This window comes from Cardiocondyla obscurior, linkage group LG01 (assembly GCF_019399895.1).
Source record: "Cardiocondyla obscurior isolate alpha-2009 linkage group LG01, Cobs3.1, whole genome shotgun sequence".
NCBI lineage: Eukaryota > Metazoa > Arthropoda > Insecta > Hymenoptera > Formicidae > Cardiocondyla > Cardiocondyla obscurior.
The window spans coordinates 13,194,846-13,222,241 of NC_091864.1; the positions used below are offsets into that span (position 1 = coordinate 13,194,846).

A 27,396-nucleotide genomic window follows, 5' to 3' on the forward strand; every position below is an offset into this window, starting at 1 on the left:
AACATTTGCGCGTATTCAGCGTGACGCTATAAAAGCGGGAGCGGTAAATGTCGCTGGACCGCGCGTTGTCGGATAACGAGAACAAATTGGACCGTTATTAATTGCAAGCTCGGCGGCGCACGCTTTTAATTAATGCTCTTTTAATTAAGGCCATGATTATGATTCTGGTATAACGGGAGCTCGTTCTGCACTCTCGTTTACATCACGCAAGTATTTTGATGTATGCAACGCGCCCTTGCCTTTCTAGGCTCTTGTTTCGATTTGATAAACAATTTGATGTAGACGAATTCCCTAAAACGGCTTTACTAATAAAAAGCGATCATCCGCAGCGATATTTACATATTTCCCAAATATTTGGCCACTGCGCCCCATTTTTCGTAAAAATCTATCTAGAAATTACTACGTACCTAAATTAAACTTAAAAAAAATACGTCGCGTAAAAATATTTTTGTATACGTGTATTTTTAACTATCGCGTGCATTCTGCCCAAATTAAGATGCAATATATTGAATGAAATACCGCGCGTTGTGAGCGTATACATGTGCCGCGACCACGCGCGTGTAATACGTATACGTATAGTGCAAAACGTGCTCACATATAAATAGAATAATTTTGCATAATAATATATAAAAATTCAGTGATGCACGCGCACACGTATACGTAGAGAGAGAGAATGAGAGAGGCAATTTAAATGGCCGCTTTTAAAAAAGTCTTTTCTCGCTTTTTTTTTTTTTATAACAGGCATAAAGTGTTCGTTCTGAAAAAATAATGATAACAATAATTAAGCTAACACAAAAGTAAGAAGAGACGTATATCAAAGCGGAAAAAAAGCTGTGAATATCACATTGTGACTGATGTCAGTAATTTATGAAATGGCTTTTAATCATTCCCGTATCAGACCCTTCGTACAGTCGTCAAATGCGTATGATATGCGCGCATTTTGAGCACTTTAATATTTATTTCGCGTAACGGGTTGTAACATTTTTCAGATGAATAAAATCTTTGAAGCTGCCCACCCGCTTTCAACAATGCGCGGCATTTGGATTTGCGCAAATGATAAAATTAAATTCTTCTAATGAGAGTCATTCCTCCCGCTTTTTTTGTTTTTTTTTTCTTTCTCTCTGGCATTTAGTTACGTCCAATGACTCGTCAATAATGAGATTCGAGCAGCCGATCAAACGGAAATCGGATTCGTTCGAGTGGGAAGGCACGGCAGCGAGTGTACGGTTTACAGTGCCGGATGCTGAATAATTGTACACTCGTAACAACTCGTACCCCAGGCACTTTAGTTTCAATTGGGCGTCGCTTATTAACTAAATATTCGGGTCGAGTACGGACCGCGACCGCGTGTTGAATCGCGCATATCGAAATGCCTCCGTAGGTCGTCGGTATCCGATTGTTTGTTCCGTCCATATCCGATTATCCTGACCAAAACGGCCCCGCGAAACGCGCCCGGATGTGCGATTTAGATGTACCCGTTACCGGTGGCCGTGCAATTTTTCACGGCACCGAGCTCTCGTAATACCCCGGGATCTTTCCCTCCCGTAATTAGCAAGGATCCTACATAGTTCTGGAAACGATGCGAAACGCCCGCGTGGTTGGACGTAATAATTAAAAATTGTCGGTTATTAAAACGCTTGCATCCTCTATTATATGCGTATTATTTTGTGTTTTTATAAGCGCCCAGTGCTTTGAATAAAACTGATTTGCGAGCATTTTACGAGAGAAAATTTTATTTACCTCTAAAGAGATACGCTCTTCTCTGTATTCCGATCTCTCTCTCTTACTTTTATTTAAAAAAAAAATTTTTTTATGATTCGTTTTTTCATCACGCCTCTTTAATTTTTTTTTTTTTTTTCGCGTCTTTGCTAAATGTAATTTTTGCCCTGCAGTGAAGGTTCTATAAAACAAATCGTACCAGCTTTTCATCTCCCCTGCGAAATAACGATCTCTGTCTATATAACTTTTTTAAAAACAAGTGAATCTATCTATTTTGATCAAACAAAATTTACGCGGATCGATGTGTACCTCGCAAATTTTCGATTATCCGAGAAAGTAAGTGGGGCGAGCGCCGTGACACCGTCTGTTCGCAAATTTACGACCAGTCTGACAATGTCGGGGAAACGGTTTGCCGCTACATTTACATAGCTATGTACGGCACCTCGAAAAACGTAGTTCCCGGACCGTTTCGGCCAGCTATTTTACGAAAACATTGTATTTACAGCAAAAGTAGGGCACCTCGAGATATTATGCGAGCGCTATAATTTTCTTGTTCCCGCGTAAATGCAAAGCACGTATTGCCATCTTCCTCGCAGTCTCAAATCGTAAAAGCAGCTACAAAATTTCGTTGCAGACTTTCGTTTAAACTTATCCACTAGTACGTATGTGTGCAACGCGTTTATAAAAACCGGTTTATCATATCCATACAATGTTTAATTAACACTAGTAATTATAATTTCTTTCATGATAGTTACAATTGAATAATGTACGGCGTGTTGCCAGTTTACTTACATTTGTGTCTTCCGGTTAGAATAAGTTAGATTATTGTCCGTCCTTCCATCCTTCCTTCCTTCCTTCCTTCCTTCTGCGGCAGTAGTCTGGATTATCCTGACGTGTTGTAGCATCCAAAATCACTTGGCACTATATTACACTGCTCTGCGTTTTTTTATAATAATAATTACAATCATTATCACTAACACTCGAGAGACAAACGACCGAAAGAATGTCCGCGACTAAACTGAAGTGACCGACAGTAATTTGGTCCTTAGAGAAAAAGAGAACAACCGCGAAGGAAGTGAGACAGTCGATATCCGACGACCGCCATTATAAGATCTGCACCTCGCCCGTCTTCTTCGTCGCGGCTGATGTTCTCATCGATGCTTTCGAGAACCCCGTGCGAAAAGGACAACGGTCAATTAACGATCGAGCCTATATCGACTGTCACTTCAGTTTAGTCGCGGACAATCTTTTGGTCGTTCGTCTCTCGAGTTCGCGAAGGAACGACCACGATTTTTCGACCGCGAGTAAGAAGTTTCGGTTACAATGCCCTTTATATATCATTTGAGTTTCACTTGCATCTCGAGAAAACGCTGCCCATCTGCGACGCCTAACGGCCGGCGCGGGCAGCTCTTGCTTTTACTCACTGTTTTAAATTGCTAGTAGGATATACATATTTAATTTTACTTCAACATTGACAATGTAGAATAGGGTAACAAAATCTGTGCCGGGTTTCATAAATAATGAATACAAAAATAAAATTAATAAATTATAAAAAATAATTCGTAGCGCGAGCGAATAATTCCTTTTCTTTCATTTAACAATTCGAAATGCGAGTAATTCCTGATAACGAATTGTTAACTGCGCGCCGAAGTAAGCGTAAACTGCGACGGCCGCACGATTCAAATCATTTCATGCATCCGCACTCGGAATTCGAGATTCGTATTATCCCGTTTAGTTCCCAAGGCGCTTCCGTTATCGCGAGGGTCAGTGCAGAAATTACTTCATTATAATTTATAGTTCCGGGAATATGCAACCGGGAAAGTTAATGCACTTTGTGCACGATTTCGCGTGTTGTATCGACTATGCGGTAGGTGTTAAATAGAGGTTCCTTTTTGCGACGATTTCAACCGCACGTGAACCGCGTATCTAAATAGCCAAAATATTCGTTAGTTAATAATAAGACCATTTAGACGTGCGCACTTCATCATGTGCGCGATATACTTTATATGCGCTCTACGACACACAGTCAACTCGCCAATTTTCGCGAGTTCCTTATCGTGATTCGTTAATTACGAGAATGCGCAACAAAGCTAAGAAACAATCTGAGCGTCGAACGTTGGTCGTGCCGTGATTAATTGATTTTATAAAACATTAGATTTTTGTTTAATTAATTTTAATGTCGAATCCAGTTTCATCCAACTTGTTGCGGGGCAAAAAATTACGTTTCACTTATCTGAGCGCCGTGTAATTCTCATTAATATAAAGAAACTTAATATGAATTTTGTGTTTAAATTTTCATTATTATAAAGCATACGTAGCCGCACTGGAAATATGAACGAATAAGAACGAAGTGTGTTGCTATGCCGGTGTTATTCTAGACACGCGAAACGTAAAGTACACAGAGCGATAGAATTAATTAATAAATTCTAAAAAATTAAAAGTACAATTAAAAAACAAAGAAAAAAAGAAAAATTATTGACCCCATAAAAATAAATAAAATCTCGCGAGCTGCAGTTAAATCAATTTTCCGAACTGAATAATTAAAACTCAATTGTCTGTGCAATTTATTACCATTACGGGCGATTGACTAGCTATACCGTCTTTGATTTCACGTCGAGTCGTTGGTCCGTGGATATTCTCATTTCATTTCCGCGGATAATTTACCATTATATCGCGAGCCAAGAACGAGAGATATAACCGTAGACAGACCATCGGTTTTCGTGGAGAGAGCGCGGTCGTCGGAGATTTTCTTTCGAATCTCTCGCTGATTCTCGATGATCCGCTTTAACGCCGCCACGTAAGAGCGGAAGAGAACGAGAGACGTGGTTTTCATCCATCCCATTCCTTCCGGGGTTTTCATCCTTCCTGTTTTTTGCGAAACCAGTCTAAATGCTAATTGGTTTCTCTGTTTCAGTCCCGTTCATCGTTCCCTCCTCGTCGTCGTTGCCGTCGTCGTTCCTGTATCTGTATATGTAATCTGTCCTCACGGTGAGAAAGCCAATTTTTCTGAAGCAATTACGATATTACCGTCTAACGGAGTTTATTCTCCGCTGTATTTGCCCGTAAAGATTGAGGGAAGAAAACGCGGCGTTTGAAAATATCTCACGCGGCTAAATCGAATTTTTTTATTCTAGACTTTAGTTATACTAAACGTTACAAAGTGTGTGCTTCGCCCGCGTTATTTACTATTACATCTTCGACGTTAAAAAAGAAAATTATTTTCACATAATTATCCAGTAACTTTTATATAACTTTTTAAGACCAATAAGCTACACATGTATGTGTCTTACATTAATCTCGTTAGGTTGATTATCTTAATTACATGTGATCGTTTTAATCAGGAAATACCACAGCGTGTCCGCCAGGTGCAAATTCGTGACACGCAAATATTCGATATAATATTTCGGATAAATTATTTTTATTACAACGTGTTGAACTTTGCTGCAGTCGAAATACACAAAGGTCGCGCTAGCCGACGTTACGTGTCTCGTGCGACTTCATCGTTACCACTCAATGCCATTATTTCTTACTCGTCAGTCGAGCAGGTAACACGCGTTCTCGCGAGTGTTCTGTACGCTGAAGAAGAATACGACTTGATACTCGAGACTGAAAGGGGGATCAGACCTCGGAGAGACATTGTGCATCGGTGGAGTAACGTTAAGACGAGTATCATTTTTATTTGTAAGATATTAAATTTTATGTTATCGCGATCGCTTTGATGTCGAGTCTGTGGGTGAAAATAAGCCGAACGATACGAGCGCCGAGACATATTCAATAGTTAAAATCCCGTAATGGATTGAAAATATCAGCGATTATAATATTTGGCGTAAATTTGTACAACGCGATGCGCGACAAGATGAGGTGTGGAAAAGGAGAAAGGGGGGTACAGATCGCAGCGCAGGCAACTTACGTGTCTCACACGATAATCAAGTAATTGAGATGGTCGCTGGTCGAGCGTGAAGTTAATCGGGCCTGTACGACGTACTATTCAGTGTATAAATTCCTTTGCGACGTGTTAATCCGTCTAGAGGTGAGTAAGGTATACATATACGCAGCAAGGTCGCGCGCTCGAGCGGCGTATGTACGTGACTCCGGTGCCTCAGGCGATGTGACGTCACGCTCCTCGCAGGCAATCGCGCGTGAGCCAGGTACAGCAGTACCTGCTCTTGCTGTAGTCGCGCTACGCACTGTGCAGAGGGCAGTACGGATCGGAGCGTCTATCGTGCGCGGTCGTGTACTGAACTTTGATACTCTTTCTTTTCCCGTTTAGATTAGACATCCGAAGAGAAGCGAGCGAACTCACATCGCCGATATTAATGAAAGAACGAACCGCAGTCGGTTCGTCGGGTTTACCTCGGTAGTGGCCGTCAAGTAAATGGGCAAGAAACCATTTGTTGAACGCGAGTGTCGCATAACGTCGCACGAAAGACTTTAATAATTAAATAGCCCACGCGCGATTGTAGATTATTGTCCGCGGGCTTCGTGATGGTCCTCTGCGCGGAAGGAAGGTACGACATCTTAATCTGAGAGGAGGAGGAGGTCTCGGAGAGGCACCTTGCTTCGGTGGTGCAACGTTAAAGTGAACATTAATTTTATTTGTAAGATATTAACAGTTTTATATTATCGCGATCGCTTTAATGTCGAGTCATCGGGTGAAAACTAGCCCAAAAGATACGAGCGTCGATTTAAAATAATTATGATCTATTTGGCATAAATTTGTACAACACGGTGCGCGGCAGGGTAAGGTGAGGAATAGAAGAAAGGAGAAAGAGGGGTACAGATCGCGGCGCAAGCGATTTACGTATCTCGCACGATGATCAAGTGAATGAGGTGGCCGCTGATCGAGCGTGAAGTTAATCGGGTCCGTTCGATATCTTTGCTACGCGTTAAGTTGCCTAGAAGTGAGTGAGGTACGCAGCAAGGTCGCGCGCGCTCGAGCGGCGTACGTGACTCCGGTACCTCACACGATGTGACGTCACACTTCCCGCGGACAATCGCGCGTAAGCCGGGTATTGCGTTTGCTGTAGTTGCGCCACACATTGTGTAGAGGGCAGTAAAGAACAGAGCAGAACGGAGCTCCTGCAGTACGCGGTCGTGTATCTAATTTTGATACACTTTTTTTCTGTTTAGATTGGACATTCGGAGAGAAATCAGTGAATTTACGTCGCCGATATTAATGAAAGAACAATTCGCAGTCGGTTCGTCGGGTTTTCCTCGGTAGTGACCGTCAAATAAATGGGTAAGAAACAATTTGTTGAACGCGAGTGTCGCATAATGTCGCGCTAAAGATTTTAGTAACTAAATAGCCTCGCACGATTGTAGATTATTATCCGCGGGTTTCGTGAGTGTCCTATGCGTGGAAGAAAGGTACGACATCCCAATCTGAGAGGAGGAGGAGGTCTTGGAGAGACATCTTGCTTCGGTGGAGCAACGTTTCGGTAAGCATAATTTTTTATTTATATAAAATTTATAGTTTTTTGATATTTATTTGAATAGCTTTATTGTCTCAATGAAAATAAAAATAGAAAGTTTAATAAATGCAGAAAGAATTTTTACATTTTAAAAAAGTTTAATTTATTAGAGATTGTACTTGGATAATAAATAACTTTATTATACATATGCATACATTATTTAATTGAGAAATTAGTCACAAGCATGTAAAATTTTTCTTTTTTTTTTTTTTAGTTTGTGGGAGTTTTTCTGAACGTCTCTACAATTAATATTTTTTATTTGTATGTTACAGTATCGTCATAGCTGCGTAACTCCACCGCTGCGCAACGAATCGGTAAGTCACGTATATTCTACAATTTTTTAGAATATCAAAAATGCCAGACGAGTAATTAATTTTGTGCAATTTTTGAAGAAATACTGTATCTCCTTAATTGGATTTTGGGAGGGTAAAACGAATATTTTCTCACTGACTATAAAATCAATATAATTAAGGAAGATTTATACTCGTAATATTTCTCTACAAAAGAAAGGAAAAAAAATATCACTAAAGAAATAATTTTACGTAGTTTAACTGCAGACTGCACGTTTTAAATACCACATATAATTTATAACGCATCGAAAATATTAAATATATAAACAGTAATTGGTTCAATTTTGATCCAATATTAGATTTTAAGTGATAATTAAAAATAAGTACTTTACTGCTAACTATCAAAATTTATACAATGTAGATAAACGTAAATAATTTTAGCGCGACAAAAAGCGTATTAAAAAAAAAAAAAAAAAAGAAACGAGGAAATAAAATCGTGACATCGCGAATTTGCACATTACCGGACTTTTACTTCGCAGTTCGCAGTCTTTTTAGCTAACGACAAAGTGCATAATCAACGTGGCTCCAACCGTATTGCGCAAAGCTTTCGGTACCGATATTTAGTCGGTACGGCAATTTTAGCTGGTAGCGTTCTTTCGCGTAATTATCGGACGAAAGTCGATACAATGAGTTTTATCGCGGCATTGCACAGCCACGCTAAATGAATGTCCACGCAGCTATGGCCGATTCGGTTAATGCAGCAGTACTTGCCGGGGGTGCATGGGTTTTATAGGCACATTACAATACGTGTATGACCGTACATATCGTGCAAATTCGCACATATCGCATTATTGGCCTAACGAGTATTCCAATTTCGAAAAAAAAAGAAAAAAAAACTGATTAGCCCGTTGCGCTCTATTCGCGTCGATGCGCATATTGTTCGATGTAATCAAAAGCGTCGGTTATTAATTATTTCCACGTCTGATGTTTTATCGACGAATGCGTTTATGGGAGAAAATGATTTGTAATTCAATTCGCAAAAAATTCGGATATGAAGTTAATTAGGAATTACCGGTATAAAAGTAAAAAAAAATATTACGTTATTCCAGCACCGCCGGGATCTTGAGTTCGTTCGGTAATAAAAAAAAAAAAAAATTTGTTTTAATAAAAAAAAAAAAAGAAAAAGGTAATTGATATTACTTCATACATACAAACGTAATGTATGTATCATATAAAAATTGATTGTTTCGTATAATTAAATAATAAATGTTTTTTGGATAGAATTATTAAATGTACATGCGTTTTCCGCTGTCAATCGTTGTTCTTCGAAAAAAAAGGGCACGGGCGCGGTAGTTTGTGTAAGATTTATCTTCGGGAGCTTAAAATACGAGTTCAACAAAAATCAACGTTTTTCTTTTTTCTTTTTTTTTTTTTTTGTTTGGTTATATTTTGACGCATATTTATTGTTTGAACGCGAGGCTCTGTTTGCTCGAAAAATAACAGACGGATATGGTTGCGTGCCAGCTTTTCCTTAAAAATAATACTAATCTTATTTTACCAATAGAGCTATTAACTTAGAATTATACCGCAGCAGAGTTTTATCCCTGACCGTCTGCTCGTAACACACCTTACACTTTGCACCTTTGATTTCACGAAGTAAATAATATTCGGTAACAATTAACGAATTTCCATAATTCATATAAACAACGGGCTGAACGAGGAATACAACAAAGCCTTTGCGTGTAGATACGGTACGTTATGCTACTTGTCAATTGCCGCAACTTCGATTAAACGATAATGCGAATTCATTATTAACTCATTTTGAGGAATATATTAAACAATATTTACTCCGTTTTCCTCATTTAATTATTATAAATTAATAATAGGTATCACTATATAATTTATTTCTAATTAATTTGCACACTCCTCTTTATGTATGCATAAGGTAATTTATTCATTATGTCGTTCTATTTTTACATCATGTTCAGAATTCGTTGCTCATTAATATAATCAATTAACAAATCAATACCGTTTTTTTGACGTTATAATATATTCAACATTAGTAAATAATGATATTAATAATTTAATGAAGGAGCGAAGATCCATTAAAGTGTTTCGCATGAGAATGTATGTATAAATCATTTTTCTAATTAAAAGTACTTTTTTTTTCTTTCTCATCCGCGGTAAATATCACACGAAGTAAAACGCATTACCCGTAAAATCTACCTCGAGATGCCGAGGGCATCCGTTCAGAGCGTTCTGGCCCTCGTTCCAGTTCAATGAATTCATTAATTGAATAATCCTAAGGTTTGAGCCGCTCAAAGACAAGCACTTATCCCCGTCCCATAGCGGCTACCCTCGATTCCGTCGCGTCCCGCGTTATATATGCAAATTCCGGAGCGAATTTGGTGTAATGGTCTCTCACTCGTTCCTCGCTTTGAGACTACTACCTCCGTGCCGCTAGCGAGAGCCCAAGTCTCTCGTCTCCCCTCTCGTCGAGGGGTAACGAGCTAATGCGAGAGCAGTTAGACGGTGCCGACCCCAATTCCGCAGCGCGCCCCCGCAAATTCATTAAGCGATTGTGATTTCATCCACCGGCGCACTTTTACGCGTCTCCGTGAAAGCACCTCGTCGTACGGGGCGGGAGGGGGAGGTGGGGGGGGGTCGTAAACGCCCCGGGCGGCCTTTATCAACTTAGCCGTGCCGCGAGTTTACGTGCTCGTACGTGCCGCATTCCACCTGAGCGTTGTTCCGGCACTTTCGCGGAAACAGTATCCCCCGATCTCCTTCGATCTCATTTCGTGCTACTTAACGTTGCGAGCCGGCTGCCCTCGCAGCGGATTCTCGGTGAAGATCTTCCGGCTGCCGCGGAAATTGTCGCCGTGGAGGACAAGCGGATAAACACGCTCGCGCGTCTTTACCTTGCGAGCCGTAACTCTGACTAATGCCGTAACGTCTCCGGAATATGCATACTACAGTCTTCGAGAATACACTCAGGCTCTCACGCTCGGGATTACGCCGCCGCGTCATGAATATTCCGCGGGCAGCTTCCCCAGCAGCAATCGCGAATACGCTCACTATTTCCTTTTTCCCCTTTCCGATGAGCGGCGTACGTTAAAGCGCGATGGATTATAACGGCGCTCGTCTAAAAATAATCAAAGAGACCCCGCGCCGTAATTTTTGCGCGAGAAAGAAGCGCATTGATCCCTTTAATCCGGAATCCTCGGAGAAAAGTCAACGCGAACCCTTTTGCAAGGTAAATGCAATTCCTGCGACAATAATTCCGATGGCTAAGAATATTCACGATGAGAAATATCGCGGCGAGTGATTTGTTTTTATTCGCATAAATTATTTGCTGTGCCGTGGTGAATTTCGCATTTTCTTCGCGCTTAATCAAAAAACGCGGATTACAATTTTTTTTATTCGCTCGTCGCGAAACGCTTTCTCGTTTCGTCGCGAGGTACCACGCTTTTATAATTAAAAGCACGACGAGCCGCGTGAAGGCGCTATTTCCCGGCATATGCGGGAATGCGGCACATAAATCCGGTTGTCCTTCTGCGCGAGAAAAACTGTATGCTCAGCTGAAAAAAGTGTTTCGCCCTAGGCCGCGCGCCGAATCACATATGTTCTAGTAGTGGAGTGTGCCGTCAAGTCCTGAAACGGCGAAACATAAAATATTCATGCACCACGAACGAAACATTATTTCGTAGCTTCAACTTAATTATTTTTCGAACGGGAAGACGGGAGAGAATGAAACGGACGGTTCCCACCGCGGCGTGATCCGACGTTTTGAGCGGCTGACAAGCGACTGGTATATATTGTCATAATGAGGCCACGAGCAGGGACGCGGTTATTGTCAGGTAACCGTATATACGACACGTCGGATACGTATGAAAAGATCGGACGGTCGATCAACGAATCTATTCATCGAATACGTTCACGTTTCGCATTAAGAGCGAATGCAGCTGCTGCTAGTACAAATTCTATTAACAATATATCGCGGAGTTTCGCAACGACGTGGGCAATACGAACATTCGCCGAAGATTTAATTAAGTCAGAAGTCAGCGCAAGCGAAATTAGAATGCCGAGTAAGAGGCACGTTTCGTCGGGGTTCAATTGTCCGCCGGAGAAATTTCGATTCGCGAGATACGGTTGAACTACTCATTGTGCTTTTTTTTTTTTTGCTCGCCTTTTTTTTGTCCGTTAATTACGGCTATCGCAAATAACCAGGCTTCAATCAAAATGTTGCTGAACGTTGCACGCGCGTAGCGTCACCGGCGCTCGTACGCCTGGCCTATGTAATGGAATACTTAAATATTTAACCAACAGATGCCAACCCGATTGCGCTCCCTACTTAATTATGCCATTAATCTGACGCTTTTATAAAATATTTCCCCTTTGCGAGAATTATACAAGTGACGCGAAACGGTACTGTTACACCTGTCACGGCAAACGCCGTATAGTTTATCACTGATACACAATATACTACGGGGAGGGCGAAACGCGCACTTGCAGATAATTTATATTGCATTTGCAATTCTCACAGACACGCCGATGCTTGAATTGCGAATGAAACCGTCCACTTTCGTCGGTAAACTTAAATATTACACGCTGTTTGCCAACAATAATCACAAGCAATTGCGGAACAACACCGGACAAGTAATTTACTGTTGAGGCTTCATATTCCAGGTTGTCCGTTTGTTATTAGCTACGTTTTATACAGACACTTCGTGCCCCTTAATTAAAAACCCACTAGTAAAATTGCATTTCTATATATTCCTGCTGATATATCGTGCTTTTATTGGGTCTTTATAAATTGTTACCAAACGATCAATTAAAATAGAACACTTCAACTTAAAAAGAAAAGAAAAGAAAAGCAGCTGCTGGCAAAGATATTTATCAGACAGCTTCGTAGAAATGATGAAAAATCGAGAAATATTTGTAAAATTGAAAACTAATACGTATTAATGAAATATGATTTAATGAGTATTGTTGCATCTTTAATTAATATTCCAAATTCGAAATTGGTTCGCAAGTTATTGTTATTATTGTTATTATTATTAATATCATCGTTATTATTAATCGCAGTATTTCAAACTTTCAAATATCATATTGCAATAGTTATACGCGGGATTTTCATAGTTACGATCGCCGCGTGCGAGTTTGCGCGACATGGATATGAATATTGGCGTCAATATTCAATTTAGACACACCGTCGTAGGATTGCGCAGTACCGAGTAGAATTCACAGTCGGGATTAATAATTTACGACCGCGTGGACATCGCGCGGAGCGAGCATCGCGGGCGTAACTATTCGCGTAATTGGCGTCTTCATTAAAACTCGTGTCTAACACTTCGGGAGAGAAGCTTACGCACGGCACAATCGATGACGGTAGGAATCCACATCGTCGATATCTTCGAGATCACTTGCGCCTTTAGTTTTAACGATTTCCGTTGCGATATCAAAGATCGACGATTTTTTTTTTTTTTTCGTTTCATCGAACAACGATACGCAAAGATATAATTATATTAAAACGGACGTTAATTCTATGCGGCGCGGTCCTTTGTTCGCGTGCGTATTACGGACATTGTCCGTGTAATTATCTCAGGCACATATAACGGTATCACGCGGATAGTATAGCTCACCGCGCGTCCGGCCATTATTGCAGTGTTAACTCGATGGCGAATGCCAAGCGTGTCTTCTCAAATGCACGCACATCAGATAGATCAAAAGGTTGCGGTATTGTATCTTGGAGTAGCCTAGCCCGCAAACCTAACTTTAGAACTGAAATTGCAAACTGGTAAAGGGATATGTTGATCCGTCGAACGGTTTGTCTCATGTACGTCTGTATATCGCGCAAACGTATTATATGATCGTGCAAGTTGATATACGATTTACGGTGTTGGTCGTTAATTAAATTAATGCGAGTTTCATTCAATTTCAAAAATATTTTATCACCTTAATTTCCAGAGACGTAAATTAATCCTATAAATAAAATGAAAGCTATGCGATCGTTAAAGTATGTAATAATGTATAATTGTAGTATATTGGCTCTAATATACTTTGGCGAAATAGAAAATATGCTTTACGGATAAGACCCGTTCTTGGTGGCGGAACTGCAAAGAGATCACATTTCTACTTACACTGTGAAAAATAGGTTGACTTTTGCGATCTCTCTTTCTCTCTCGGGTTGCTTGTATACATTAAGAATATTACTTGTTCTTAATGTCTTTGCTCCGCACATCTAAATATATGTTCTTTTTTAATTTTGCGGTGACTTCAAGAGTAACAAGATCGCGATGTATCTACGGTACAATATTTTTTTTTTTTTTAAATTAGGACCACAAGAAAATGTAAATTTTTTTTTATTTTTATTTTTTTTTTACACGAAGGAATCGTATATACGGAATACTTAAAATGCGTGACAGACACACGAGACGAAATCTAAGTAGGAAACTCTCTGCTTACAGCAAAAACTTTTATCTTGCAACATAATTTAAATCCAGCAGCACAATTTTATTTACATAAAACCAGTTGTGCAGGTCGCGCGTTTGTTTTAATAAACCTCTTCGCGGTTCAATTGACAGCTATTTTAAAACAACTGGTTAAAACGTCGGTTTAAACTTTAAACAATATTGTTGTTTTATTTCTATTCGCAAATAAAAAATATCGTTGCTGTGAAACATAAATCATGGGAGCGTATTAAGGCCCGTTTTTGTTATCTTATGTTATCGTTCGCGATAATCGTCGGTATCGTTGTCGTCTCGCGGGAAAATTATTAATTGCGACGTCTCATCAATACGTAACGCCGTCAGAGGCGACGTTGCAAAAAGCTGTTGTCGCAACGGATTACGATAGCATCGCGAGGTTCCCCGTATGAAGAGAAAAATTCAGTATCGTGCTGCAGCGGATTGGGAATGCACCCTCTCGCGTTAATATTATTTCGAACGAAACGAGTTAAAAGATAGATTTATGTTGCTGCGTACTGAAAAATCTCGTTTTTTTTCCTTCCAACGTTCTCACTTTTTACGACACTTGTTTACGGTCGCACTTATATAAACTATTATGATTTAACGCTTATATCGCGAAAGCGATTGTCGCTCTGAACAAAATTTGAGAATGGCGCTACGGCGCAGATTGGTTACTCTCGCTCGTGGTTGGTTAGAGCTAAATTATTGCCGCGCTGGGAAGTAATAAAAACTGGCGAGTCAGACGAACGCACCGGCTGTAAAGCATTACGTCGGAGAAATTGGAGCAAGCCAATTCTAGTACTTTAATTAACATTTATTATTACGTTTCATCACAATTGAATATAAATATATAACTCGAGCGAAATATATAATTCAAATTGACATTTTTTTTCGATTATATTTTCAATAGCGAATTTGCATTCTGTCTTTGGCTTAATCTGAATTGTTTATATTCTCTCGGTACGCATGAAAGAGTATGAATATATGAATATAATGGAAAATTTTTACAGAAATGCAAATTTTTTCTTTAATCCTTTTTTTTTTTAGAGAGAACATTAAAATTATACAATGCAATAAACTATAAAATAAAAATACGTATTTTGCTCTACATATTATATTTTTATAATTACAAACTTAAAATTACTAAAAACGTGATATTTAATATTTATTGTTAATAATTAGTTATAAATTAAAAATTTTGCTAGATTACAATTTTTTTTTTTTTAAATATACATTGCAAAAAGGCTTGGTCGTGCTGACAATATTGCGAGAAAGATTGATTTCTCTTTGGTCTATATGCCAATTATTCAATCTCCCAATCAGTCCGTCAAAAGCCGCGGGGCTTTCATAAAACCGCCAATGCAGTACTCGATAAAAGGCGTCGGAAAAGTTCTCACTTGTAGACGTTACTAGGTTCGCTGCGAATCGCGATTGATTTTACGGACTCGGCGCTAAACGGATTAACATTGAGCGGAATCATATTTGTGCTCGTTGTTCCTCGAGCGTGTCCACGTACTGACCTAGATCGATTCTAATCCGGTCGCGCCCGTTCGACCCAGGGCTTACATCGAAATTATTCCCGTTGGCAGGCGACCGGTAGACCGGGGAGAGTCCTTCGATCGCGTCCGCAGGTTGCGAGATATCTGGCCCGTGCGCCACTAAGTACGGTAAGATATGAGGAATGGCCGGCGTTATGTATTCATTGACCGCGCGCAGTTGAATGCCCGACGGTCCCTATCGGTAAGCGCATAGGAAGACGCATTTACGCAGTTACTCAGGGCGCTGTTTATCGACAGTGGCTGCATCGGGGCCAACTCCCGGGATGCAAATGACTCTCGTACGTCACGTCGATAGTATTATCGCATCGGCAGACAAAGGACTGTGGTACTTACCCGTCAGTGAAACGACGGACCCCCGGTGCAAACGGCGGGACGACGAAATGCGGGCCGCCCTCGCCGCGTTGTCTTTATCGATGCTTCTTCTTACGTGCTGAGGCAACCGACTGCCAGGAATTTCCGCGCGATTCAGAAGTCGCGGGTAGAGGAAGCGGATAACTAGGACGAGAGAGCGGAATTGAAACACGTTCGACGTTTCGGGACAGTGATACATTCTCGTCGCAGTAAGATACGTGCGCCAGAATATAGCCGTTATTTTTCACCGTTGAAAAATAATCACGATATCCACGTTAGTATAAGTAAATAAATGAATAAAACACGTCGAAACAAAATATCTCACATTCCCACGGTTTCTTCGCGACGAAGTCTTTTCGAGACCGACAAAGTTGAACCAGGTTATTAATTCTCACTTTGTGCACGTGGAGCTGAGCTTCAAGATAAACTCAATCAAATATTTAATCATTCAATAAAAAAAAAAAAAAATTTTATGGTCACCGAAACGAATCATTATATAAATAAACGATCCAGTTTTTTTTGTCTGCGAATTTTCGATAGGGCAATAATAGGAAATATCGCGGACGATGAACGGCAGAGGAGTATGAGTCGCGGAATAAGAGTTCGGTGTGTCTCCCACAAATAATCGTTATTTCTTCTCCTTTAATTGTCTTAGGAATTCTGGTACAATTGGATCCAACATAAACGATAAGTCGGTACTGTTCGTATATATACATTAATGGTACGTTCGATACTTTAACATCCTTCGAGTAGTGTCGCTAAGAGCGCATCGGTTGATCGCTCGTGTGCTAACAAGTAATTGATCTCGTACAATCGGGTTGAACTTATTTGCTACCAGTCATTCGCATGCAACTCTGACGCGGGCGTATTAATCGCGCCCGCGTTCGAGCCGCTTTTTTATATCTTTCCGGAATATACAGAAGCAGGATTAGCGGCATCCGCGTGAGCGAAAGCCATTTACAAGTACTAACGAGGACAGATCTCATTCGGCGTATAAAAAAAAGCACGGGGGGGAGGGGAGGGTGGAACGGAGTGGAGGGATGAGTCCAAGAGCGTAAAGGCAGGGTGGGAGCGAAGGGGAGGTGCGGCGGTGATTCTGCAAAACTCGTGCTTGACGACGACCGACCGAACGACCGTCGTCAAGAACGTGTCTCGTCGGGAACTCTTTTTCAGGAACATACAACCACGTCGCACCTTCTTCTCGTCGTAACGCAGATCTCTCGCCACCAGATATTAGACTCAAGGGTGCGCAAAATTTCATCGCGCTTCGCGTTGGAGTATTTGACCTCACCTGCTACTCAGCAAAATTCTTAATATTACCTCGGCGCACCTACCCTTACTCCCTGTAATTCAGTTTGAAAGTAAGTTAATCCTTGGCGACGTAGGGATTAATATTTCATACGTTTGCACTTCGGTGCTGCGCGTGCTTATATATTTTGGGAGAAAAGACGCGGGTGAAAACTGTGAGAGGTTTCGTATTGTTTCTTTTTTTGTGCACCCCCTGTCTCATACCGAACAAATCGTGACGCGATATCAACGCGGATCGGAAATCGGTTTCTTATTTACAAGATTGTGCCGCATTTTCGCTAGCTGTTTCGTCGAGAGTCGCCTCTGAATTTTTTTTTTCGCGATGGTCGGCTCGCTCGGTGATTGAAATCATTTCTCTAGTTTAACTATATCGATTGATTCTGCTCAGTATGATAATCATGGCGATCACACGTTTTATATTGTGTCGTCCACTATTTTTTTTTTTTTTTTTCTCTTTATTTTTCGAGACTCTTATTGATATATTCACGTTAGGAAGAGGTCATTCGTTCAAAGTGCATCCAGAATTTTTATTTGGACCACGATTATCGATACTATGATACTGATTTATAAAAGTCTCGCGTAACGATTGCATTTTAGATGACAAAGCCCTCAATCGATCTAAGAGTGTAAATTAGTAAGAGTTACATCGTGGTTCTTAATCATGCCGAAGAGAGTTACAGCGATCGCTTTTTATCATTACATTCAAAAAAGTATGTACAGTACGGCTATTTATGGGTCGATCGTGTTGCTGATAATGCGTATCCGAGGCGTATCTTTAAGGCGGTATTCGGCACGAAAACTATTTTTGCTCGACGGAAAAATAGAGCAGATAAAGACCGTCAAAGAAATTCCTTTCTATTTTTTACTGCTTTTGTTTCGACTTGTTTTACGCGAGCTCGTGCAATATTAAAAACTCATCGCATTATATATACATAATCCGATACTCAAAAAGCAATATAAATCTGAAAAAAAGAACCGTAATAAAATTATAATTGAACATACAAATGTCGAACGATCGTTCAAATAAATTAATCCAGTTACAAACGTTACGATGACATTACAATTTTGATACATATAGGATTTTTAATAGACTTCTATACATTAAATTTAATCCGAAATCTTTGTATAACATGTTCTAAATGTACCGGCAAAAATATTAATTCGCAAAAAAGGTAATACGTCAGGTTATAATAAAATAGGAATACTATTGGTAGCTAGACGTATTTATCTTTACACGGTATTCTAAATTTTCAGTAAATTCAAATATAAAATGTACTTCATGTCACAAGCACTAGATATAATTTTCTAGTTATTTATAAAATATGTCATAGGAATAAGCTATCAGAGTATCTGCTTCGTGATCTTTTATTGATAGGTCTCTCTCTTCCTTTCTCTCTCTCTCTTTCTTTTGTGGCTAAATACTTCGTTAGCGATACGATGTATATTCTTTGAAAATATAGCACGTTGTAATGCACTGTGGAACAACATAGTTCCATATCGCGCGCCGTAATCACGATTATGTGCGCGCCTCGGATTCTCCCGCCACGCCACGACCAACCCACGCGCGATCGGAGATCTATGAAAACGTATACACGGATAGACCAGTACGATACGATTCTTTAATTACTTAAAGCTTAACGTTATCTTAGCGTGCGCAAATCCGCGCGCATTGTCCCTCGCGCTTTTCCGCCGTCAATCCGGGACACCACTTATTTTTCGCTGCCGCGGTCTCCGCACTCTCCCGTCGATCAACTCACTTAACAATACGACGACGCGTCAGCTCCAAGCTGGGATCCACCACTTTTGACACGCTGAAAATCTCGTGCCGGATGCACACTCGGACGTGCGAGCGATTCGCGGAATCGAATCGCGATTGAGGTATTTGAAGACCTCAAATACGCGCGGATTTCGAATACCCGAGCTGAAATCGGCGCGTTTTGAACCCGAAGGATTCTGGGAGGAAGAGGGGAGCTTTCTATCGCGCCGAAATCCCGCACCAAGGGCTTAGCACGCGCGTCGAATTAATCGTATCCGCGGTATCGTGCCATCGCGAGCCTCTGTTTCCCCAGAATAAACTTTCCCGTCACTTTCCGCGGCCGATATATTTCCCGGCGCAGCCTCGGATGCCGCAACTGAACGCCGGATGGAACTTTATTCGAAGAACATTCCGAGCGCGTCAGCTGGTTGCGGTAACTGCGACCGCGCGGTCGACCGTCGACGTGATATAATTTCGATCATCTTGGATCAGAATGCAATCAATTTAGTACATACTTAATGCGCGCGAGATGCGATAGGTTAGACGGTCAAATTGTGACAGTCCTCTCGGCGGGAAGAATTTCAGGAAGAGTGCACGCGCGAGTGAGATCGCGTCGGAAAATAGAGTCGCATAAAACCGAGCAGAGTTGATTTACGGTACGAGAGGAAAATAATCACGCGAGATTAATATCGTTAATTAAATATGCGGGCGGAACGCGGTATTACAGCGAGAAAATAGATCGGTTCAACTCCGTATCGACCAAGCCGACATTTCCCTCTTGCGAACGACGGTACGTCGAGCTTAGTTATATAACTTATCGAGTCTATCATACACGCACACGGATACACGACGGTCTCGCGGCCGTAGTGAGGATCGACGACCCCCGGGCTCGTAAATTCGGCGTCCTGAGATGCAAATGGAACGCTGGGCGAAACTGCAGGCGTTCTCCCCTGCCAAGCCACGAATTCCGCATGGCCCAGGCCGCATAATTCAGAGATACTTCAGTGGCTTTTTCCGTCTCTCGCGATAGGTGAAAATCGATTATTGTCATAGCCGATTCCGTTAGCCAGTTTTCCGTAGTAGGCAGCGGGCACGTTCGAGGGGAAATATTTATTCGGCGAAACTTTCGCGTGGCGACTCGAGTGAAAGAGAGCGCAAGAACCTTCCGCCCCCGCGGCGAGAAAACTTGCCGGTCTTGCAAACAGCCCGAGAGAACAACGTGCAATTTACAATAACAGATTTATATTATAATGTTTTTTTTTTTAACGCAAACATGTTTTTTTTTATACATTGAGATAGATCGGATTAAAAATGAGTATTTAAATTTTGTCATCTTTGTAGCGAGAAAAGTAATATTAACAAATATAAAGTTTAAATGATTGACATAGACAATTGCGCTCGCACGTCGAAGTTGAGAAAAAAAAGAAATCGTATTTAAAGCCAGTGATGCGCAGTTTCAAGCTGGAGTGAACATTCTGCGGCTTATGAGACATTCGTATGACGCGTCGTATATACAGGGTGTTCAGTGTAAGGTTTCGCTCGCGAAAACTGTAGGTTAATCACTTGCTGACCCCGTTCCCTAAGCAATTGTTGTCATGCGAAGATTCCGCCTACCCCTTCAAAATATACCCTCGCCCTCGATTGCCGCGCCCAACTTACAGCGTTCTCCGTACTCATTCTTCAAGAGAATTAATTTTTTTTACTCGGTAACGATCGCGAATTTCACAAAATGGTACGTGACTTTTTGACTGCTAGTCTTAATATCTACCTACAGTTTTCGGGAGCAAAATCGTATACCGGACACCCTGTAGATATACTCATTTAGGAAGTTTGCACGGGTGAGAAGTAGGTACGACGAACCTCAAAAATATTTGTTCTCTTCGGGGAAGAACCGGTACCGCATCCGGCGACCAGAAATTGAGTGGAATTCCACGCGGTAGTTTTGTCGGCGTATCTAGGTCGTCGGTTAGTCCGACCGGACACGAAAACACATTGGTTCTTACCTCTCGAGATCCGCGACAGTCAGCTGCGTTCGGTAATAGATCTCCACGTCTAGGTGATCACTGTCCGGAGAAAAGAAATGCTAATCTCACGAATGTTGACGTAAGAGAAACTATTCGTTCCCGTTGAGACGTGTTAAAACGATTTCTCGGGACGTCGCTCGTCCTCGAGAAGGAGCTCGTTCTGTCACCATCTGACTTTTACATTCCCGAATTCGTCGTCTCGAGTTAATGCGGCGTTGTTTCGCGATTGTTGCATCACGAGTCCCATATATGTGACGAGGCACAAGACACGCGAAAGGTTGCTTTAAGGAAACGCGAGTCAGACAGGGGCTAGCCGGATCCGTGCTCCGGAAGCGAGAGAGCGAAGCGAGCGGAGCTTTTTTACGCGCGGCTGCTGCTAACGGTGCCGCTCGTCGTCTTCTCTATCGTCTATCCGCGCACTTTTCTACTCCGGCAAGCCGATCGCACTACGGAAAGAAGAAGAGTTGATTTATAGAGTCTGGCAGGTGATGGTTAGCGCGGATGGTGCTTCCCGCCTCTTCCTTCTCTCTCGGTCTTTTCTCGTCCACCCCACCCTCGTCGTCGCCCCGATCTCGCTTGGGTGAAACTATCGGCCGTTACTCTCTTACTGCAGCGCCTCGTGATCGACCAGTCACCTTGCGAAGGAACCGGCGTGCAGGAGCAACAGGAGCAGCGCGAGCGTCCTCGTGGCCGCTCCGCTGTTGCTGGAGTTCCCGTGCTGCATAGCCGCTGGATGCTCCCCTGAAACCCAAGAAAGCCGCATACACATAAATTATTTTGTAGACGGGGACTATGTAGTCAGTCAGGGATGAGGCGAATGGAAAATTTACATCACAGTCTCCTTGTTTCCTGTTCTCTGTCTTTTTCTTATTTTCTCTCGATTTTGCTTTTCTTTTTTCTTCGGTCGTCTTTTCGAGAAATTTGTGCAAATGCGAAATCTGTGATGAAGACTTTTAGATATATCTAAAAGTCAAAGATATATCTTTGAATTTCATTGAACGAATTTAACGTTGACACTCTTATGGCACTAAGTGCTTTGACAACGCATAGAGGAAAAAAAAAATTCGAGAGATATGGACCTACGAAATTAATTAAACAATGAACCATTAATTGCATTCAATGAAGTATATTCGTTTTCATAGCCGGAAGCGTTTTGGAATAAATTTCTGCATACGCATGCATAGTATAATCAAAGTAATACTAATGTTTATTAGAATAATCACGAATAATTAATCGCAATTGCGCAAATTAGAAACGCATTAGGTTGTACATTAATTATTGCCGGTAACAAATATTTGAGAATGTCACAACGGGAAGCAAATATAGAGATTCGGTTAACGTGCTAGATTTTCGGATTGCGTTACAACTTCTAATACTAAGCAATTATTAATACATTTAAATTGAAAATTTACGAACGGTATCATGGCTTGTCGTATCGATTTCAGAATAAACCCATCGCTCGTGAATTCAATAATTCAGGGAAAATGATCACGTTGACACAGGTATCGTAAAAGACATAAAATATGTATCACGACAGCGGTGCAAAAAAAAAAAAAAAAAATAATAATAAATAAAATAAAATAAAAATAAAAATTCCAGCGCAAAAATCCGGCATCTTTACCAAAAGTTTCCGCGTGCAGTAGCAGACCATACGGATTTCCCAAAGTGTTCGCACAGAGGGACGAAGTCACAGATCTTCCGCGTATCGATTTCAGATAAATCAAATATTTAAGCGGACATTACGTTAGATATTGCAATAGCGCCACTGTTTGTCGCTGATCCTCGCTTGCAACAAACAGCGAAATCTCAGAAACTGAGATTCCGTCCAAATGTTGACGCCAGAGGCATTTCCGCGTCGCGCGTTTCTCAAGAGTTTGTCGTAACTGCCGTCACCGATACGACGGCGTGCATTTGCTATAACGGAAACGCGCAAACGTTAAGACGGCGCGTATAACGTCGCGTTACAACTAACTTCCAATCTCAAGGCGGGTATAGATACCTGCGGATGCCACGGGAATTTCTAAACGAGAACCCTCAGGTGCTGTATCGGTAATCACTTACTGGTGGCGCGAACTTGCTGTCGAACTACAAGAGTTCTTCCCCCAGTTCTTACGTCGAGACGAACCTAGGTGCCTTATTTGAGCGTAATACCGAAGTTATTATTAATGCGGCGTGTTGCGCGCTGGTATCGAGAAAGTTCATTATCACGGCATACGTTTCAAAGTACGCGGGGATACTTAAGTGCGTTATTTATGCAGTTTCTTAGTAATATTAAATTACAAGCGGATTGCACTGCACGGCGCGCGGCAGCGACCGATTATATTGCCACAACGAGTTTCTTTACTAAGATTTGCACTAATGAACCCGGCGCTTATTTAACAAGACTCGTATTTCGTGACAACCACTCTCGAAGGGAAAAAATCGCAACGGGAAATAACGGGACGATGAAAGTCAGCGTGAGCACTCGTGTAACTAATAATTAATTTGAAATAATTTTCTCGAACTAATTTTTCCTCGTGCGAGGCAACGGGCGTAAGTTTCCCGGGAACAAATTTCTCGACAAATTGCCGCCCGTGCAACAGCTCGTTCGACGCTGATCGCGCCTAAGAGGGCACGCTGAAACTTGACCGAAGATTGATGTAAGAACGTCGCGCCGGTAAAGGATCAACGGAAAAGATCAAACGGCCGCTTGCGCTCAAGCTCGAAAAGGTCGAATTTCTTTAGTGCCCCCTACACATCGTATTCACCTACACAACCTCTTACACTCTTTCCCTGCGCGCATCCATCCAAGGGGGATAGATTTCTGCGCTGGAACGCATTTTTTTTCCTCTCTGCCAGCGTCCGTCTGGAACGCGGGCTAATTTACGACTCGCAATTCGACGAACGACCGCGCGGCCGCAAGAAGCGCTCATTTTTCAGCGAAAACGAGCATCAGCGTCTCGAGGGTAGAAAAAAAAAAAAAGAAAGTGAGAGGAGGCAAAAGGGAAGGGAGAAAGAGCGACTCGCGAAACGACAACTCGCGGAGGTAAATCGACAGCAAGTACGAAAGGGGGTGAAATTGCCCAGGGCTTTTCGATGAAAGACGACATCGACGATACACTTCACACCTTCGCGAGATGTAACATAACAAGACATAACGCTGAGTGCTCGCGCAAATTCGAAATGCATAGCGGTGTTGTGGCAATGTTTGATATTTTAATTTTTTATACGTAAGAGTGCATATAAAATCATATTTATCTATCTTTTCCTTTTACTTTGAAAGTATACATGGAAAACTAGAAATGCAGTTACTAAAATAATAATTTTTATTAAAACATTAAAACATTTTATGTTAAAACGCATGCAGGACGCTGTTTAATCGTGCACCCTGCAAAAAATAAGAAAATAACGAAGAGTAAATTAGTCTGAATGTACTATATTATAATATTACATTTTGTACACCGTAATTTTGTTACTCCTATGACTCTTACTGGCGCGCTTTAATTTAAACAAACATAATCAACGCGAATCTCGTAGTCGCGAGATCAACAAATATGTAAACGATGGTCGAAATTGATAGATAAATTTTTAAATGAAATAAAATACTGAAATGCGACGATGTTTTTGCGGGATAGCACAGCGCGGTTTTCGAAAATAACATTTAAACTTTTTAAATGTAAAAAAAAAAAAAAAAAAAAAAAAGAGATAGATTACCCAGAATAACGTGGGTGAATTTTGGGTTTAGACGTGCGAGAGAGCTTTAATAGAGTTAAGATTATTACGTCACCGTGTATTTTCTCAAGTGTTTGTAAAAACCGACCTTCCACTCAAAATTCTCCTATTGATTAAACGGCGGCGGTAATTACGCCGATATTTTTACAGATGCCACGTCACCGCAAAGTTGCATAACATTGGCCACGTAATATTGGCCGAGCTCTTGAATCTGAGCGTTAGTAACAACGGATAACGCGGTTGACGTTGATAGATTAACCTGCAGTCCGGGGGTAATAGCCGAAGAGAAAATTCCCAATCCCGATACGATGACTATGACAATCGTTCATGAATTCTCGATACGTGAAATCGTATATAATGAGTTTTCCCACGCAGGGGTCGTGAAATTCGCGCGATTACACGCGCTTATCGTAAGATCGGTTTTTGAAACTTTTCATATCGCGCACGCCATTTGTTGAACGGTGAACCCAACGTGTGCAATAGAAATATTTTACATGTCCTGGTCATTCGCGCCATTTGGTTTTGGCCTTTTCAGAGGCGCGCTCGGCTACATTTTACCCAAATAATATGATTAACGCTGTATGGCGAGTGTCATTGCCGAAAATCTTATTATTTTTGTCGCGAAATACTCCTTAGCTCCGCCAGAACACCGCAGCGCGCTGATGCAATTATCCCGGTCACACTAACCAACGCTAAGTTGAATATCCGGCATTGCGGCGCTGCAGATAGTTAAACATAGTTAAACTTTAACCCTTTCATCCTACAGTCTTGTTTAGAAATTAAAATAGATTATCATTTAAAACGACCACAATTTACGGGGCCATTTCTCGAGGTACTTTCGGGCACTGCTAGTGCCTCTTTCGACCAATTCACCTTGCAGAATTTAACGCCCGGCTCGAGCTCACGGGCCTTACGCCGAGCACAGATTTGTGCTACATTATTTGTAATGCTCGCGAGCGATCGATCATAAAAGTAGACTTCGGCTGCGCCAGCATAATCGAGGTTCACGCGAAGATCCAATCAAATTCGATTAATCGTAGGATTGGCAATTTACCGAGGCTATTTGCGGCCGCATTAGCGCCTCTATGGCGATTGTATGCGCGGACATTCAAAGGCTAGGCTCAGATGTACGGGATCAATTAGCAAATCAGCTGTCACCAATGTTTACTCGTGACTGATGAAGGCGGCGATATCTCGCAGCGGTAGCGCGCAAATCCGACGTAGATACATAATAGCGAAATCAAGGCACCGAAAGGCGGATCCCGGACGGTGATTCGGTCCGCGCAATTTCTACTTTAAGTCAATCGTTTTCAGCTTCCGCGCGCGTAAACAAAACGCTGATTTCATTATACGACACTCGTCGTTGTACTCCCGTACGTGAAGTATGTTAACTGTCAGTTAAATGGATTCACTCGCGCGGAAACAGACCGAGCGACGTTGAACGCAAATTGGGGAACATTTCTGTCACATTCAACGGTACGTCGATTATGAGCTACGATACTTCGTGACACTCACGATTTTGCGCGATATAATATTCGGTTATTTTACCATCGTTTTTAACCGCCATTGAGAGCGCAGTCCTAAAATTATACGTTGACATGACGAAAACCACAATCAGCTCGGTACGCTGGAGCGGGAATGCAAACGTGCACTCGGAGCTATGCGAAAGTTTTACACCAATGCGTAATTAACATTAAACTACTTTACATTTATGAAAATTGTTTGCGGTAAATTTGAAATTAATTTTCTCGCCCTGAATTGTTGTTCGGCTTTTCGCGTAACAGAGGAGCGCAATGAATATACACTCGCGCCACGTGAAATGTCATCGAAATATCTCGGCGCAATAATCCGCGTATCTCCGTAAATCGCGGGGATAATTCCGCGCAGTGGCGGTGTTTAATAAACCGCGAGATAGCCCGCTCTCGCGCCGAGGGAGTGTCCGCTTTTTATGTTTCCGCGACTTTTCGAAGTGCGGCCGCACGGCCGCTTAAATCACGGCCGAACTTCCGGAAGCGCGCCCGGGGCGTACTCATCCCCTCGTCCTTGAAAGTAAAATATATTCCACCTACATACGAGGTACCTATCCCGGGTCCTCTGACCTCCGGCCAGGGTCGTCAACCGCGGATCTCTCCTTTATGAAAATCTCGATCATAAAGCTCGTCGAAGTAGTTTTCTTCTACTATACCGGAAGCATCGCGCCGCAGTAATCCCATTAAAGCGGCCTTATTTGCGGCAACGTGACTGCCAGGACGAGAAAAGGAAAGAACGAGCACTGTTCTTACATGGCGTAGCGCGCGCGAGGGGAGGAGGGTGGGGAGGGGGTTCGTGGTATCCGCCAAGAATTATTGCGCGTTTTTTACGCGACATTAGCGAGCGGGCATCCGGCCCGACGGCGAATAGGCGGCACGTTAATACAATGTAGCCACTACGAGGGGCACACTGCGTCACGAACGGGCTTGTAACGCCCGTCGACCTCCTCCGGGCTATTCATCTCGAAAGGAGGAAGCACCGCGAGGGTCCAGGAAGGAGGAAAACCCGAGCGCGTCGGTGGGCCGTTAACTTCGTCCTCGCGGTAATCCCGAATGGAGGCGTACGCACGTATGCTCGTCCATTGTATATCACAAGTGTGAAACCCGCGAAGGCTAGCGAAAACTCGAACTTTAAAGAACTCCTATTCGTCGACGATTGAATTTAAAACGCCAAAGTGTCGAATTCGCCCCGGGAATTAATGCGAGCC

At 41.9% G+C, this 27,396-nt stretch overlaps 1 protein-coding gene and 2 long non-coding RNA genes across 3 annotated transcripts in view; 1 reads left to right on the forward strand and 2 right to left on the reverse strand.

Moving 5' to 3' along the window:
• LOC139106155 (uncharacterized) overlaps positions 1 to 2,663 on the reverse strand; it is a 66,171-nt gene extending 63,508 nt beyond the window's left edge. Inside the window, exon 1 of the long non-coding RNA XR_011546306.1 lies at positions 2,512 to 2,663. This is a non-coding gene — a long non-coding RNA (uncharacterized lncRNA). The remainder of the gene's footprint in view (positions 1 to 2,511) is intronic.
• Positions 2,664 to 7,472: 4,809 nt separating this feature from the next.
• The window catches only part of LOC139106278 (uncharacterized), an 83,057-nt gene continuing 63,133 nt past the window's right edge, over positions 7,473 to 27,396 (forward strand). The window contains exon 1 of the long non-coding RNA XR_011546326.1: positions 7,473 to 7,504. This is a non-coding gene — a long non-coding RNA (uncharacterized lncRNA). The remainder of the gene's footprint in view (positions 7,505 to 27,396) is intronic.
• Positions 17,603 to 27,396, reverse strand: part of LOC139106263 (opioid-binding protein/cell adhesion molecule homolog) — a 173,992-nt gene continuing 164,198 nt past the window's right edge. The window contains exon 7 of the mRNA XM_070662894.1: positions 17,603 to 21,689. Coding sequence (XP_070518995.1) covers positions 21,580 to 21,689 — 110 coding nt within the window. The 3' untranslated portion in view covers positions 17,603 to 21,579. The remainder of the gene's footprint in view (positions 21,690 to 27,396) is intronic.